This window comes from Camelus dromedarius, chromosome 6, assembly GCF_036321535.1.
Source record: "Camelus dromedarius isolate mCamDro1 chromosome 6, mCamDro1.pat, whole genome shotgun sequence".
Lineage (NCBI taxonomy): Eukaryota > Metazoa > Chordata > Mammalia > Artiodactyla > Camelidae > Camelus > Camelus dromedarius.
Window position 1 is genome coordinate 44,801,411 of NC_087441.1, and position 14,613 is coordinate 44,816,023.

A 14,613-nucleotide genomic window follows, 5' to 3' on the forward strand; every position below is an offset into this window, starting at 1 on the left:
CTGGGCTAATGCGGCTCCCTCTGACCGACCCTAGGGATACCGACCATCCCCAAATCCTCGCCTCAGCGCGCCCTCGGGCTTGGGCACCCGGACTAGTGCTTCCTACGCACATTAATGATAAAAGTCCCTGGACAAAGGAATACAGTGCCAGATGGTTTCGTCTCTAAAATCCCTGAGGAAATGGAGGGAGAAAAAAAACCCGTCAAAAGAAAGGCGGCAACCAAGCCTACGGTGCTCACCGAGCCGACGCTCTCGGTCAGTCTCCATCTGTGCTAACCGTTGGCTCGCAGGCCGCCACAGGCAACGTCGCAATGGCTCCTGGGGGCTGTAGTTTCTGTCGCAAACAGAACGCGCCAGCGGCACCAAAACTACACTTCCCAGAAGTCAATGCGAGGACGCCCTGCCCTCTTAGATCGGGGGTTTGCAATAACAAAGAGACTGTCACTATTTTTAGGCTGATCTTAAATTTAGATTCAAGGTCTTCCAGGAGTGTGCCTGTGCCCTCTTTCTCGGGCGTGCTTATCTTGTCTGTGATAGTTTCGGTGTACTTCAACTCCCCCTTACTGTTCTTTCCCCTGTACAGCCAGGAAATCCAAACGTTAGGGGACGGAAAACATCCCCCCGCGGCGCCGATTAAGCACCTCCTAAGACGCATACGTCCTGCTTGCCGTCACGCATGCGTAACACCGGCAGCGGTTGGCGGCCGCGCGCGGACTTGGGGTCTGGAGGTAGCCTGTGGGAGGGCGGGGCTTTTTCCAATGGCTTTGCCTCCGCGGGTCGCGTATGCTTGGGCGGGGAAGACGGAGCAGGAGCAGGAGCAGGAGCAGGAGCAGGAGCAGGAGCAGGAGCAGGGGCAGAGGCGGCTCCTGGTTTGTGCCGGGCGGAGAAAGGGGAGGGGCTGGGGGGGTGAGGACCCCCATCTCCCCTCCCCGCTCCCGCCCTCTGGGCCGAGCCCCACCGATGGGGCTGGGCGAAGGGGCGGGCTCTGCTCCTCAGGCCCTGCAGCTCCGCCAGCTTCGCGGTCAAGCCCCGCGCTCTGGGATTGCGGGGCTACCCTGTGCCCGTCTGGCTTGGCGGGCGCTGGGCGACGACGAAGGGTTCCGAAAAGAAGCGGGGTCTGCCCGGGGGTTCAGATTCGGCAGGGCAGGAGACGCTTTCCTCTAACGCCGCCACCGAGACACCGAGACAGCAGCTGCACAAGCCTCCCGCACCCCTGGAGCGCTAGGGTCTCCAACCGCCGCGGCCAGTGAGCCCGGGTTCAGCGAGCCTTCCCTGCCAGCGCCTGGCCCGGAGGGAGGAGCTGCGCAGGGCGGGGACTGGTGCCGGAGGAGGGGCGGGGTGAGAAGGCTCCCGAGAACACCGTGGCTGCACAGACAAAAAACACCGAATGGCTGGAGAGCGTTCAACTGTTACCAACCTTTTTGAGCAAAACACGGATTTGACAGTTCCACAACGTGAGGATATCCTCTGACCCCGCGAGACGGAGAACACTTCCCCGACACTGCCTGTCCTGCAAAGCCAGCGCTGTAAGGTTTTCAACTTTCCAACTTTTTTCAGTCTCTGACTTGAAGACTGCCCCTCCGGGTAGAAGGAGAGGGCGAGCTCTATCCTATAGATTGAAGACACTTCTGGTTCCAAATGTCACTCAGACGTGTGTTTTCATGACAATTCGATTTCTCTGATTTTTTTCTTACATTTCTCATTTTAAAAATACGAAGTGCTTTTGGTGACATGCTGAAAGGTAACTGAAGACTTAAAAGAAAACTCCAATTGTCATGGCTGAAGGAGAGAATGAAGTGAGATGGGATGGACTGTGCAGTAGAGATTCAACTACTAGAGAGACAGCACTGGAAAACATCAGGCAAATCATTTTGAGAAAAACCGAGTGTCTTCGTTTGGTGAAAGAGACACCTTATCGTCCATCAGACGGGCTTTCAAATGCTATTTCTTTGGATGTTTTGAACAAACTTCTTGCTCATCTGCTTATGCTTTCTAAGAGGTGTCCCTTTGAAGATGTAAGAGAGAAAAGTGAGTTTATTCTGAAGAGCGTCCAGGTAAGGAAGAGCATTATAAGTACAACTGTCTATCTCATATAGTGAAGTTTTACTTGCAGCTTTTCACTTTGCATATACTTCAAATAGGTTATTTGAATCACTCAGCATCTTAAATTTAGAGTGTTCTGTAAAACATTGAATTTGGGGTTAAAATTGGACAGGATGAACTAAAGTAAAAGTAATTTTCAAATACAAGTAAACAAGTATTTTCTTCTAGAGGGTTTTGACAAAAACTGCATTCCTCCTGGGGGGAAAAATATGTGAAAGTTACAGTTAATTGCAATACTTGCTTTTCCTTATGTCCATGTTGTTGGAAGTGTAGCCAGTATGCTTTTCACATTGTTACAAACATGTGGAAAGTTTCACATTTAAAAGCCTCTAAAATGATAAAGAATATTAAATCTTTCCTAGTCAGCTTATTCAAGATAACTGATGAAACAATTTTCTCTTGTTCTTAAGAGCAAAACAAAACAAACAAAAAAAGGATCTGTTCCCTAAATGTAATCTTTCTTTTCTCAAAGAAAGAATTATATAAAATAATAAAAGCCCATGGTGTAAAGGAGCTGACATCTGCAGATTGAAAAGTTGGATCCAGGTTGAGTGAATTGTAAAAAAACTGTTATGATAAATTACTCAACTAGCTTTCTCTGTGTTGATTCTTTCCTTTTTAACATAACATGCCTATTTAAGTTGTGAGTGCAAAAGATTAAAAATGATGTAGTTTTCCTCCTGTTTTGCACATATTCAATTTATCTTGTTTTATTAGAGATTTATTAGAAGATTTTTTAAGTGAAAAGTTTTTAGATATTAAGAATGGTCAGTAATGCTCTTTATGCTTATCAGTCTAAATTACATAATTCACAAGTGTTGTTCGAATTCATAATATGAAAAGTTTTAAACTTTATAATTTATTTGGGTATATATGTAAGCTAAAATGAACTGTGTTTCTATTCTGGTTTGAATCCAGTTTGAAACACAAAAATAATCATGTGCATAAAATGATGACTCTTTAAGATCTTGGGATATTTCTTCTCACAAACACTGCGGAAACAATTGTCACAATTTCTATTTATCCAGAGATACTAGAGAGGAATTAATATTCTAGTACTTGAAGTTTGCCCTTTTAAGCATCAGAAGTTATTTCTCTATCTCTTAGTGTGGTGACTACATCCTTTTTTTTTTTTTTTTCATAATAGCATATCAAGTACATACTGTTGTGCTGCTGAGAATGGAATGTATAGGAGTATATGATCCATTTTGTTCAAATTTGTGTGTTCAGTTTTTATAGTTTTTCTGTTCCTTCCCTTACTGTCAGAATACTTCATTCTCCTCCTGAATCTTTTATTTTGCTGCCTTTTTAAATATTAGAAAGGGAAATCAGATAACCAATTTTGTTAAGAGTTAGACTGAAAACAGAAGTAATTAGGCCCTGGGGAATACAGGGTCAAAGGACTGATTTAATGGTAAGTAAATGGGTACTAGTGTAAGACAGAACTGGGCATAAATTCTCCTCCTTTATTAATATGCTGCATAATCTTCAACGAGTTAAGTTACTTGACCTCTCTTAGCTTAGATTTCCACATCTATAAAATGGGAATGATAATACAGAGCTGTTGTGAGAATTAAATGAGATATAAAATGCTCCTCTCCTGTTTTACCAGTGAAATACTTGGACTATGTGATACATATTTCAAGACACATTATCCTGCAAAAGAATTCAAGAATCTCCTCTACTGTGTAGTTTTCCCATTGATTTATACCCTCTTTTTCATCTCGACATCTATTGCACATTATTCTGGCCACAATTCTTACATGCACTTTGCTTACATTGGGCTAAAACACATGTTTATGTGTCTGTCTCCCCTAAGTGGGCTGAACTTCTCAAGAGTGTTGGCTGAGACCTGGAAGCTACTAAATAAATATCTAGTAGATGAACAAATTTATATTTGGCTTCTTTTTGTTTCTTGGTCTGAATAGATGAAGTTACTGGATTAGGGAGTTTCCATCCCTACATCATTCATTCATGTCTTTATTCAGCAAATGTTAATTGAACCCCTGCTGAATGCCATTCTAAGACCTGAGAATTAGTGGTGAACAATTTTGACATTCTCCTGAAGGGAGATAGGCCATAAAATAGTAAACAAATAAACAGTGTAATTTTAGATAGTAAAGGAAGACTTCCCTGAAGGGATAACGTTTAAGCAGAGGTGAATAAATATTATCCGGGCAAAAGTGAGATTTGTGAGAGGAATGTTCCAGACATAGGGAGTAGTATGTGTGAAGGCCTCACGGCAGATGAATTCTAGGAGCGGAAAGTAAGGCAGTGTGGTTGGAGCATACATTTTAAGGAGAATGTGAAAGCTTAAGTGCACACTCTGGAGTCTGATCTGACTCCAGTACTTCATTAACTCTACAACCTCAGATAAGTTATGTAATCTCTCCTTGACTCAGTTTCCTCATCTGCAAGATAAGGACGATGTTAATAGTTCTGCCTCACAATGAGAATAACATGAAATCATGCTTACAAAGCATAACACACTGCCTAGCACATTAAAAACTCCCATAAAGTCAGGAATTCTTACTGTTTTTAGGCAGGAGCCAGAGAACAGAGGATCTTGTGGGCCATGTTAAGAGTTGTGGGCTTTATCCTGGGAACAATGGGAAGCCACTGAGGAGGTGTGTTGGGCAAGATGGTGACATGATGATACATGGCATGTTAGAAGCTCACTTTGGAAGCAGTTCAGAGAATGGATTTCAGAGGTGAAACGTGGATGTGCAGCATCAGTTAGGAGGTGATTCCACTAGTCCAAGGCAACAAAGGTGGAGCAGGACGTAGTAGGAAAAGGTGAAGAGGTCTGTGAGATAGCTAGGAGTTAGAAGCATAGGATATATTATTTAATTGGGTATAGGAGATGAGGAAAATAAAATGAAAGATGGCTCTAAAGTTTCTGGCTTGAACTACTTGGTAAATAGTTCAGTCATTTCAGGAGACAAAACAGTGGTAGAGGGTCAGTTTAGGGGAATGATGAGTTTCTGTTTTAGACATGTTGAGATTAAGTTTCCTATGATACAATCTGATTAGTAATAGTGCTTGAAGGGATTTCTGCCCCTGCCACCACTATTCTAGTTCTGACATTGTTACCTTTTATTTTTCTAGACTTAACTCATCCTCTACCTTTATATCCATCCTCCACATAATTGCAGAGCTATTAATCTAAAATGAAAATCTGACCATATTTCTCTTCTCCCTAAAATATTTAGGATAGAATCCAAACTTCTTTAGGATGCTATATAATGTCCAACATCATCTGGCTTCCACTTAACATTCCAGCTTCACACCGGAAAGCAAATAATTCAAATACAGTGCTTTTTAATGCATTCTGTTATTCATTAGTAAGCCGCAAAAGCTGAACTGCATTTGCAATTCCTGCAGCTGTCCCTGAAGGTCCTTAATTGCTATAGGTCAGCTCAGAGGACTATGTTAGGAAGGGAGAGATGGTAGGGTGGTAGTAAGATGTATTCAACTCAAAATGGCTAAACCTGTACAAAATTGGCACACTGGGAGATAGCATTCTCTGTTCTCAATTTATTGATTTCAAGTCATACTTAAATTTGTTCAACACATTTTTTGAGAACTATTCTGTGCCAGGCACTTTACTCAGGATTGGAAGATAAATTAGATTTGTTCCCTGCTTTTGAGGAAGGTCTTCTGTTCTCATAGGAGGCTTTAGTTGTACTGTTTGTTTTTTAAACCCATAATACCTTATGATTCCCTAAGCAAAGGAACAGAAGTGTTAACACTGACCCAATATACTAATATAGTCCACTGGTGAGCTATGGTATTTGTGATGCATGTAATTAAGGGGGAAAATGTGAGTGTGTATATATTTATCAAAAGATTGTGAGGAGTATCCAAAATAGCCAAATACTTTTCCAAGAGTAGTCATTTGATCCTCTTCATTTCCATACCATGAAAAAGGAAAACTTAAATTTTCTTATATGGCTGCCAACAATTAACACTGACTGAAAGTAACTTGGCTTAAGATAGAAAATTTAGACCAAATAACAAAGTATTTATCTTTGTTAAGTGGGGTGGAGGAGGCTTTCATTTAGTGAAGTGATTGTTACCCTCCAAGGGAGAAAAGAAACTTCAGCTGTTGGATATGGTGCACATTTACAGTTTGTTAGAGTTGCAATTGGAGTATCCAGTTGGTATCCACTGGGTAGTATACAGTTTGTAGTTTTAACAATAAGAGATTTATTATTTCACAAAATAAATCTGGAGGGTGGACAGTTTCAAGCTTGAATGATTGAATCATTAGCTGAATTACGCTACCTTTTAATCTTCTATCTTTTTGTTCTCCTTTGCTCAACCTAGCAAGTGCTGACTCAGCTCATGGTTACAAGGTTACTACAGCAGTTCTAGGTACCATGTGTAATCATGACCCTCTGCAGCTAAGAGGAAAAGAGTTTCTTCCCATGTGTGTATCAGGGAAGGAAAGCTTTTCCCAGAAACCTTCCAGCAGACTTCTCAGTTTTTATTGATGAGTGTCACATGCCCTTTACTAAGCCAGTCATTGGCAAGGAAATTGGACATTTCTCTATTTGGTTTGGACTAATCCACATTCAACCCCTAAGAGCCAGAAGAACCCTCATCACGTGAATAAAGATTTCTGTTGGTGAGAAAGAAGAGAGACAGAAGATAGGTTTAGTCAGAGGCTGCCAGTAAAACTCATATGTAACTAGATAATATATTGCTTTGGTCTAGTTATAATTTAGATTCTGCTAGATTGGAAACATAATTTATAATGATGCTATAAAACATAACGGATTAAGAACATTTTGGAAGTAGAGTTGACCTTTTAAGATGATTGTTTTGTTTTGATTTCTTTTTTACTGCCATGTCTAGTCAAAGCCAAAAGCTTAAGTTAGTCCATCTCAAACATTCGCTGCTGACTCTTAGATATCACAGCAAATATGTAAGTCCTCTTTTCACTATTTACACAGTTTCTCTCTTCCATATCCACTTTTTTTATTTTATTTATTTATTTATTTTTGTCTTCCTTGTTTTATTGATTCACTGAGAACTCAATTCCTTTCCCTCTGAAAGCCTCCTGGCTTGCTTCTCTCCTCAGTGCTTCCTTGCATTTCTGTCTTTGACCTCTTTCTTTCTTTGCTTTTGAGCTCAAAGGAGAATACTATTGACCCTCAGGTTGCCTGGGCTTCTTTGGATGAAGAATGTAAAGAAACTGAAGGCAAATCTTTAACTTTTTTTTTCTATGTAATTTGAAAACAAAGTAAAGAGCCTATTTTCTTCTTACCCACTGGCTTACAGGATGAATCATATCTGCATCATCTACCCCCAGTGTCCTCTTTATAATACAAAAATACATCCTGTTCTCTTCCTTTGTTCTGACTTTTAAGAAAGATTGAAACTAACAAGGATATTATTTTTTTGTTTTGTTTTCTGATTTCAGATATTTTATTACTCTTACAGTACCCCAAATGGTCTCTAGCATGAGGGGGGAAAAACCAGAGTGATTGATTTTTAAAATATTTTTCTAACATAATTTTTTTGTTTGTTTATAAATGGGATGTAGTGCTTTGTAGGAAAATGGGATGTTAAACACTTGCCTATTAGATTTCAATTTAAGGTCATGGGTTGTTTATAATACCGTGGAGGACTCCCTGAAACAATAGTTAAGCTTAATTAGAATTATTTTATTATCTTTAACACTTTGTGCCCTTGAAGTACTGTCCAGATCATTCATGGAGTAAAAGAATTAGGAAATAGATGTGCTATTCTTGTTTTAGAGTTATATTCATTTTCCTCTTGGTAAGCCATTAGAAATTTGCAGGATAGCTTTCAAGCATTTGAATAGATGATAACAACTAAAACAGCCAACTTAAGGATTTGTTGAAACTTTGATGTGACAGAAAGTAACCATGGAATCTTAAGTCTAAAAAGTATTATTAATCCCTTAAGGCTTTGAAACAACAAGGCCCTAATTGGTGTTATGTCTTAATCATAAAGAATTTCATATTTAAAAACAAGCAGTGTTTATGAGGTAGCAAATTAGCATGTACTGGAGGAACCATAGATGGGTAAAATTTTAGAATTTGTGGAAGGACAGGGAATATGCTGGTGGAGGGGGAGTCAGTGCTAAAAATGCACAGAAGGATGAAAGTTACACTAGACGTACATCAGCACCAAGCAAGCCTTGCCAACAATTTTAATCTCTTCTTTGTCATAATTTCTCAAATCAGTGTATTTGTTTCACACTGTGGTAAAATATTTACTTGTTAAATTGAATTCAATGGAAAATAGGATTTACTTTGACCTAGCTTTTCTAGATCATATTTATTACTTTAAGAGAGAAATACCTTAATTGACCTTGATGATGTTACCTAGTACTTCAATTAATTTAATTTAATTTAATTTAATACTGCTGGTACAGTATACTAAGGGGCACCTGAGGGTTCTCCAGAATATCTGATGATGGTATTGCTGGGGGCAATGGGCAGACTGGAAATTTAAGTCACACTACAAGAACATTATTTGATGCTTTGCTTTTTTTTTTTTTTTTTTCGCAATTAGTTAACATACCAATTTAAAGTAATGTTAATAAAGATACATTTACCATGACATTTGTGTATAGAAAAAAGGTCTTTTAAAAGATGCATGTTTTAAAAGAATGCTGTTTCACTGGAAATACTTAGGGAGTGTCTGTAGGATGACTATTAGGACCATTTATTGGATTTTCCCAGTTGGCATTTTTATTGTTGAGTCTGCGTATCCTAGTAGATTGTCACAGTTTGTGACATATTTCAGTTTATATGAAAAAAACTTGTAAAATTTGGAAACACAAGAATTATCTGTCTTCTCATGTTTTAATTTCTTTTATATAATTACTTACAGAAATATCTAATTAGATTGCGATGAAATACAGAATTACTTTAGAAAAATGAGATACTTTTAGTTTTATGCTTTATGTAAATCTTCCTATTTTTAATTTAAAAAGTAAAAAACTTCATAGATTTATAGATTATTACTTACATTATAAAATTACCTTCAAACAACTTCCTAAGCTTTTTTTTTTTAACATTTTTTATTGACTTATAATCATTTTACAATGTTGTGTCAAATTCCAGTGTAGAGCAGTTTTTCGGTTATACATGAACATATGTATATTCATTGTCACATTTTTTTCTCTGTGAGCTACCATAAGATCTTGTGTATATTTCCCTGTGCCCTAAGCTTTTAAACTATAGTAAAGGAAAATAAAATTTATGATGTGAGTTTTTATGAAAGTGATTACCCAAATCTACTTTCATATATACACAGTCATTAAGTGTTTACTATTTAGATGCCCTAGAACTAGGTTTTAACTTAAAAATTGTTTTAATTGACAAGATAATAAATATATATGCCTTTTTAAAAATTTAAATTGGATACTTTGTCAATTCTACGTGTAATATTCAGTAAAGTCTAATTAGAATCTTAGTTTACCCCACTAAAAGTGATCATTTACTGTTTTGACACTTCAGTGCTTGACAAGCATTGCACAATAGTCTTTAAATTTTACATGATTTCATTTCCTAGCAAGTTGGCAGGTGTTAGCCGTCTATAATTATAACTGAGTAATTTTTCAAATGCTATTCATAGCCTAAACACAGCAAGAAATTCTTCCAATCATGTGATAGAGACCAAGGCTTGCAAAATAGTGGTAGAGTGATATGTTCAGTGGTACTAAAGGATATATTTAGAGAAGCATTTCAAAAATAAAAAGTGATATAAATGAGAGGGAGACAAGTTTTCTCATAAAATAAGATCTCTCAAAGTTGCTGATAGTGATTACACCTCACCCAATAAAGTAATGTATACACTGGCAGATTTAAATTATAAAATATAACACATATTTATTCAGTTTTGTTGGTGACAGAGGTTCTGAGTATAAGAAATAATTGAAATTATTGAGGCAGTACAGATTTTACAATTGAACCTAGTGAATTATTTCTTCTCATTTCATTCATGACATATTTATTGTGTACCTACAATATGCCAAACACTGTGCTTAGCAATCTTTTGGCATGTCAAAGGAAAGGCTGTAAGTTTCTCTTAATTTTAATAATGATTCTACTTTAAAAACAAAAGAAGCTCTTGCTTTCTTTCTCTTGATTATTTTTTTCTTCTCTAGTCATCTATTTTATATATAAAGAGTCTCACATTGACTAGAGATCTTAGTGCAGAATGGTTTAAAGATCTTGGAATTTCTTTACCAGCCATATGCTCATGAATAAATTAACCTCTGTACTCTCAGTTTTCTCATCTGTGAATTGACATAGTTTTATTATCTACCTTGTGATGGGATTACAAAAAATTAAAGGAGAGCACATTGGTAAAGCATTTTGTAAAAAAAACCTTGATATACTGTACAAATTTAATTATGAATTAGCTTTTTGAGACTGTTTACTTATCTGTAAAATGGAGGTGATAATAATAATACCATTCTCACAGAGTAGTTTTGAGAATTAAGTGAACAGTAAGGTATGTTGAAGTAGGCCTGGTACGTAGTAAGTGCTCAGTAAATACTGGTAATGATGATGATGAGTATTGGTGATGATAACAATGATGAAGAAGATGAACTCAATCTAGGTCTCGCAGCTAGCGAGTCAAACTCCAAACTGGCATTACTTTAAGATTTTTATGTAATTTTTGTATCCATGTGTACTAGCATCGCTGATTGCCTTTTGTATACTAAATTTTAATATGTTAGCTGATTAATGCTGATGTCCAACTTTATCAAAGTGTTCTTCTAACCAACCACTGCCTCAGGGTAAGTGGTGGACTTACCCAGAAGTTTGCCCCAGGGGTGATGGCAGATCTGTAGCATCCATCCTCTCCTTGGAGTCCAGCACCATTCTAGAATGTCAATATGGTGCCAGCAGGGAGGGGTTGTAGGCAGGCAGCTGTAGGTGTCATCCACATAGTCAAGTGTACATGGAGAGGTCCATTGCCAAGGTCTGTGCTTTAATATGTGGACAGCATTAGAGGAGAATGGTCAAGACCGTGGGCTTTGGAGTTAGACCTGGCTCTAAGTCCTGCTCTGCCAATCTTTGTGACCTTGGGCAAGTTATATAACCTCCATAAGCCTCAGTTCCCTCACAGAGTTACAAGGATTAAATGAGGTAATATGTGTAAGCACTCAGGGAATGTTAACTATTAGTATTCTGTTTCACCCTCACAGTGCGACTAGGGGAGAGTAGATGGGAAGTTGAGCCCTCTGGCACCATATGCCCTTTAGGGTGCCCCAAGTCACCTGGCAACTGGGAAAGTTTTCACCTGCTTTCCAGGTTCCTTGGCCCTGGGGAATAGCACCCTAGAGGAAATAGCACCTCTAGGGACCAAAGTAAGGGTTTTATAAATATTGTTTTAGCACTCTGGGAACTGGATTCCTTCCCTGACACCATGCTACTCTATTAATCCACTTAGGAACATTTGACTTTCAAATGTGTTTTCAGGGATATAAAATATAGGAAAGCAAATGATGGCTCTGTGCCAGTGTTGTCATAAGCAACTGAACCCTCTGCGTCTAGTCGATTCATGTGTGATACTTGAGGCAAGTTATCTGCTGCAGAGACTGCTTGCCTTGAAGGTCTACTGAGGAGATTTGCACTGCACTGTCAGTGTTCCGACTCTGCTTCCCCCAACAGGAGCCTGATGTATTAAGCAGAAAGTCCCCAAAACAGTCCTTTCATTTTCTGCCAGATAACTGGCCCAGCCTTGACAACTTGATATGATTTTAAGGATAAAGTAACTAAGCTAAGGTTACATTGCCAAAAAGATACCCCAGAAGTAACAGGGCTTGAAGATTTTTTTTTTTTTTACCATGTTTAATTTCTTAAATTTGCTTCATGAGATGTGGCAGGTGTCTTTGAGGCTCCTTCTGAGCTCTCATGCCTGCTCCCTTTATAATCTGCCTTGCATTGGGACAAAGTATCTTGTCATCTTTATCAGTCCCTTAATCTTTCCAGTTCTGTAGAATGTATATTTTTAAATACAGTAAGAATAGACATTCTGAATGAGAAGCCTAGTTCTTAACCGTTTTCATTCAGTCTCCACCACAACACTGTAAGAGTAGGTATTATTATCCCCATTTTATGCACCAGGAAAAAAATCAAGCCTCAAATAATGTAAAATAACTTGCCCAAGGTATCATAGCTTAGTAAGAGGAGGAGCCAGGTTTCAAACCCAGGCAATAAGACTCCAGAGTCCATGCTTTTCACCATTATACTGCACATTCTGAATAAAAATTTAATATAAATTTCCTAATAGTGAAAATATATGTTACTGTCTTTTCTAAATTATTTTTCCTTCAGGGTGAAATGTAAAACTTTGGTTTCTGGGAGAAAACACATTCTCAGATGTTATTATATTGCATATCAAATTCTTATTTAAACCCTGGCCCATCTTGAAATTGCATTAGAACTCTGCCGAATATTCATGTTTCACGTGGCACATTATTTTCATTATGTTGTAAGTATAAATTTCAACTGATTGCAAGAAGGCTCTAGACTGTGAGCTTGGAAATATGGTGTATGAAAGATTTATCTTTACGTTAAGAGATTACCAAGTATGATGATGTCTATAGTGAACTAACTAAAAAAAATTTGGTATATTTCCATGAGTAATCTATTTCCAAAGATTAGCTTTGAATGTTAAAAGAGCATTCTCCTAGCTAGTTCATTGTTGCCATGACAGTGCTGGCAGTGCAAGTGTTGTAGTAACTCCTTGCAATGATCTTATTTTAGACCCTAACGTTTGCAGTGCTGAACATCCCCTTCCCCGCCCCACAAGTAACTCTAGTGGAAAAGTACTGGTTTTATAACTGGCTTCTGGCTTTGTAGCTGAAAAACTGCACTATTGCAGGCTTAAAAAAAATAGTGTAGAAGTGTTGAGTTTTTCCTGTGAATTATAAATGTTTGAAATTTCCCAAAATATGGTATTGCATTGCATGTCATACAGCAGGTTGTTTACAGTTAGAAAGAAAAGGGGCCTCAATTGTCTTTTAAAGAAATCAAGTCCAGATTGTATCATTACTTTGAGCTCATATAGAAATCATTTTTCCATTTGTATGTTTCCTTGAATACTTGAAAGTCTTTGGATTCTTTTATTTATTATGGAAAATTATCACTAGAATCATAAAGGATTATATCAAAATAGTGTAAAAAGTACCTTTTTCTTGTCCCTGCCGTAATTGTACATGTATCTGCTCAAAGTGGAACATTTTAATATTGATTTCTTAAATTATGAACTAACAAATTACAAAATGATTTTAAGAAGTTAGTTACCAGTTTGAACTGTTCTTAAACTAACATTATTGTTTAGGCATTCTTAACTTTGCTGCCTGTATGTTACAAATTGGATTTTAAAATATTTCACTGATATTTGTAAATATCAAATATTATAAAAATAATGGGTAAGTCCCATTGTAACTGTACTAAGCACAAAATATTTTCAAGTTCATAGTAGTAAGTACCATTCTGTATACTTTTGCATACCATTTGTTAGGTCAGAGTTTTGGTATCTATTACATGTTCACTAAAAATCTAGTATGGCATGATGAAACAAAATGATTATGGTCACAAACCTTGTCAAAGAATATGGAAAATCTAAATATTATCCTTCCTTCACTACTGACAGCTGCTGACAAATGATTACATTTGCTTTTTTCCCTAAATGCTGTGTTAAAAGTTTAGTTTATCTTCCTTAGATACTGAAGATTAAAACAAATGTTGCACAGTTGGGCCTGTACTAAGTATTAGAGTATGAGTGTCTAGCAAGCCCTTTTCTTTGTTTTTTCAGTTGAACATATAAAGATAATTTTCTAAACAGAACTTCAAGCTAGAGTTGTATTTGGCTCTTCCACCAAGCAAGAGTATTTTAATCTTGATTTTGTTTTACTGTTATTGTTTTATTCCCTTTAGTGCATTTTATTGTTGTAAGTAAATCATTAATGATGATTATTTAGATTAAGAGATGTATTCAGATTATAAAGTCTAATCTATGCTAGTCTTCGATGGCTCCTTCTTTGAACTTGGAAATAGATGTATGGTAAAATGTGAAGAGTCAAGCCTTGAGGTAAATATTCTGTCATTTTAGTACTTCCTATTTATATTAGATGCTTTTTATTGGTTGGAATGAAACAAATTATGGTTCCTTTTCTTTTCTTAAAATACTTAATAACAGGGTTAGTAAGAATTCATTTTAAATCTGTCTTTGTGCCTGACACTGTTCTGGTCCTATGGGATAGATAGAAAGAAGTTGAAAACAACCCCTATTACCATTAAGAATTTTGCAATGATTTATTGAAAAAAGATTAAGAACAAATCAAGACTGTCACTCAAAATGTTAAATTTTATGGTAGTATGTTGATAACAGTGCAGCTGTTGGTGGGCAAGTTTGTACATAGTAATTCCATATCTAGGAAGTCATCTGAAAAACATATATGATGATAATTTGTATACTACTATTTATGATATAAATGTATGACCTATA

The 14,613-nt window shown here is 37.2% G+C and overlaps 2 protein-coding genes across 5 annotated transcripts in view; one reads left to right on the plus strand and one right to left on the minus strand.

The window, feature by feature from the left end:
• The window catches only part of CEP57L1 (centrosomal protein 57 like 1), a 60,495-nt gene extending 60,184 nt beyond the window's left edge, over window positions 1-311 (minus strand). For 2 of the 3 annotated variants that reach the window (XM_064486799.1, XM_031456136.2), the window contains exon 1: window positions 240-300. The gene's annotated coding sequence lies outside the window, so the exon portion shown is untranslated. Of the gene's footprint in view, window positions 1-239 lie in introns of all 3 variants that reach the window. The other variant, XM_010989602.3, reaches the window with a different exon arrangement.
• A 1,011-nt stretch (window positions 312-1,322) lies between these two features.
• Window positions 1,323-14,613, plus strand: part of SESN1 (sestrin 1) — an 89,661-nt gene continuing 76,370 nt past the window's right edge. Inside the window, exon 1 of one of the 2 annotated variants that reach the window (XM_064486800.1) lies at window positions 1,323-2,054. In XM_064486800.1, coding sequence (XP_064342870.1) covers window positions 1,776-2,054 — 279 coding nt within the window. In that variant the 5' untranslated portion in view covers window positions 1,323-1,775. The remainder of the gene's footprint in view (window positions 2,055-14,613) is intronic. The other variant, XM_031456131.2, reaches the window with a different exon arrangement.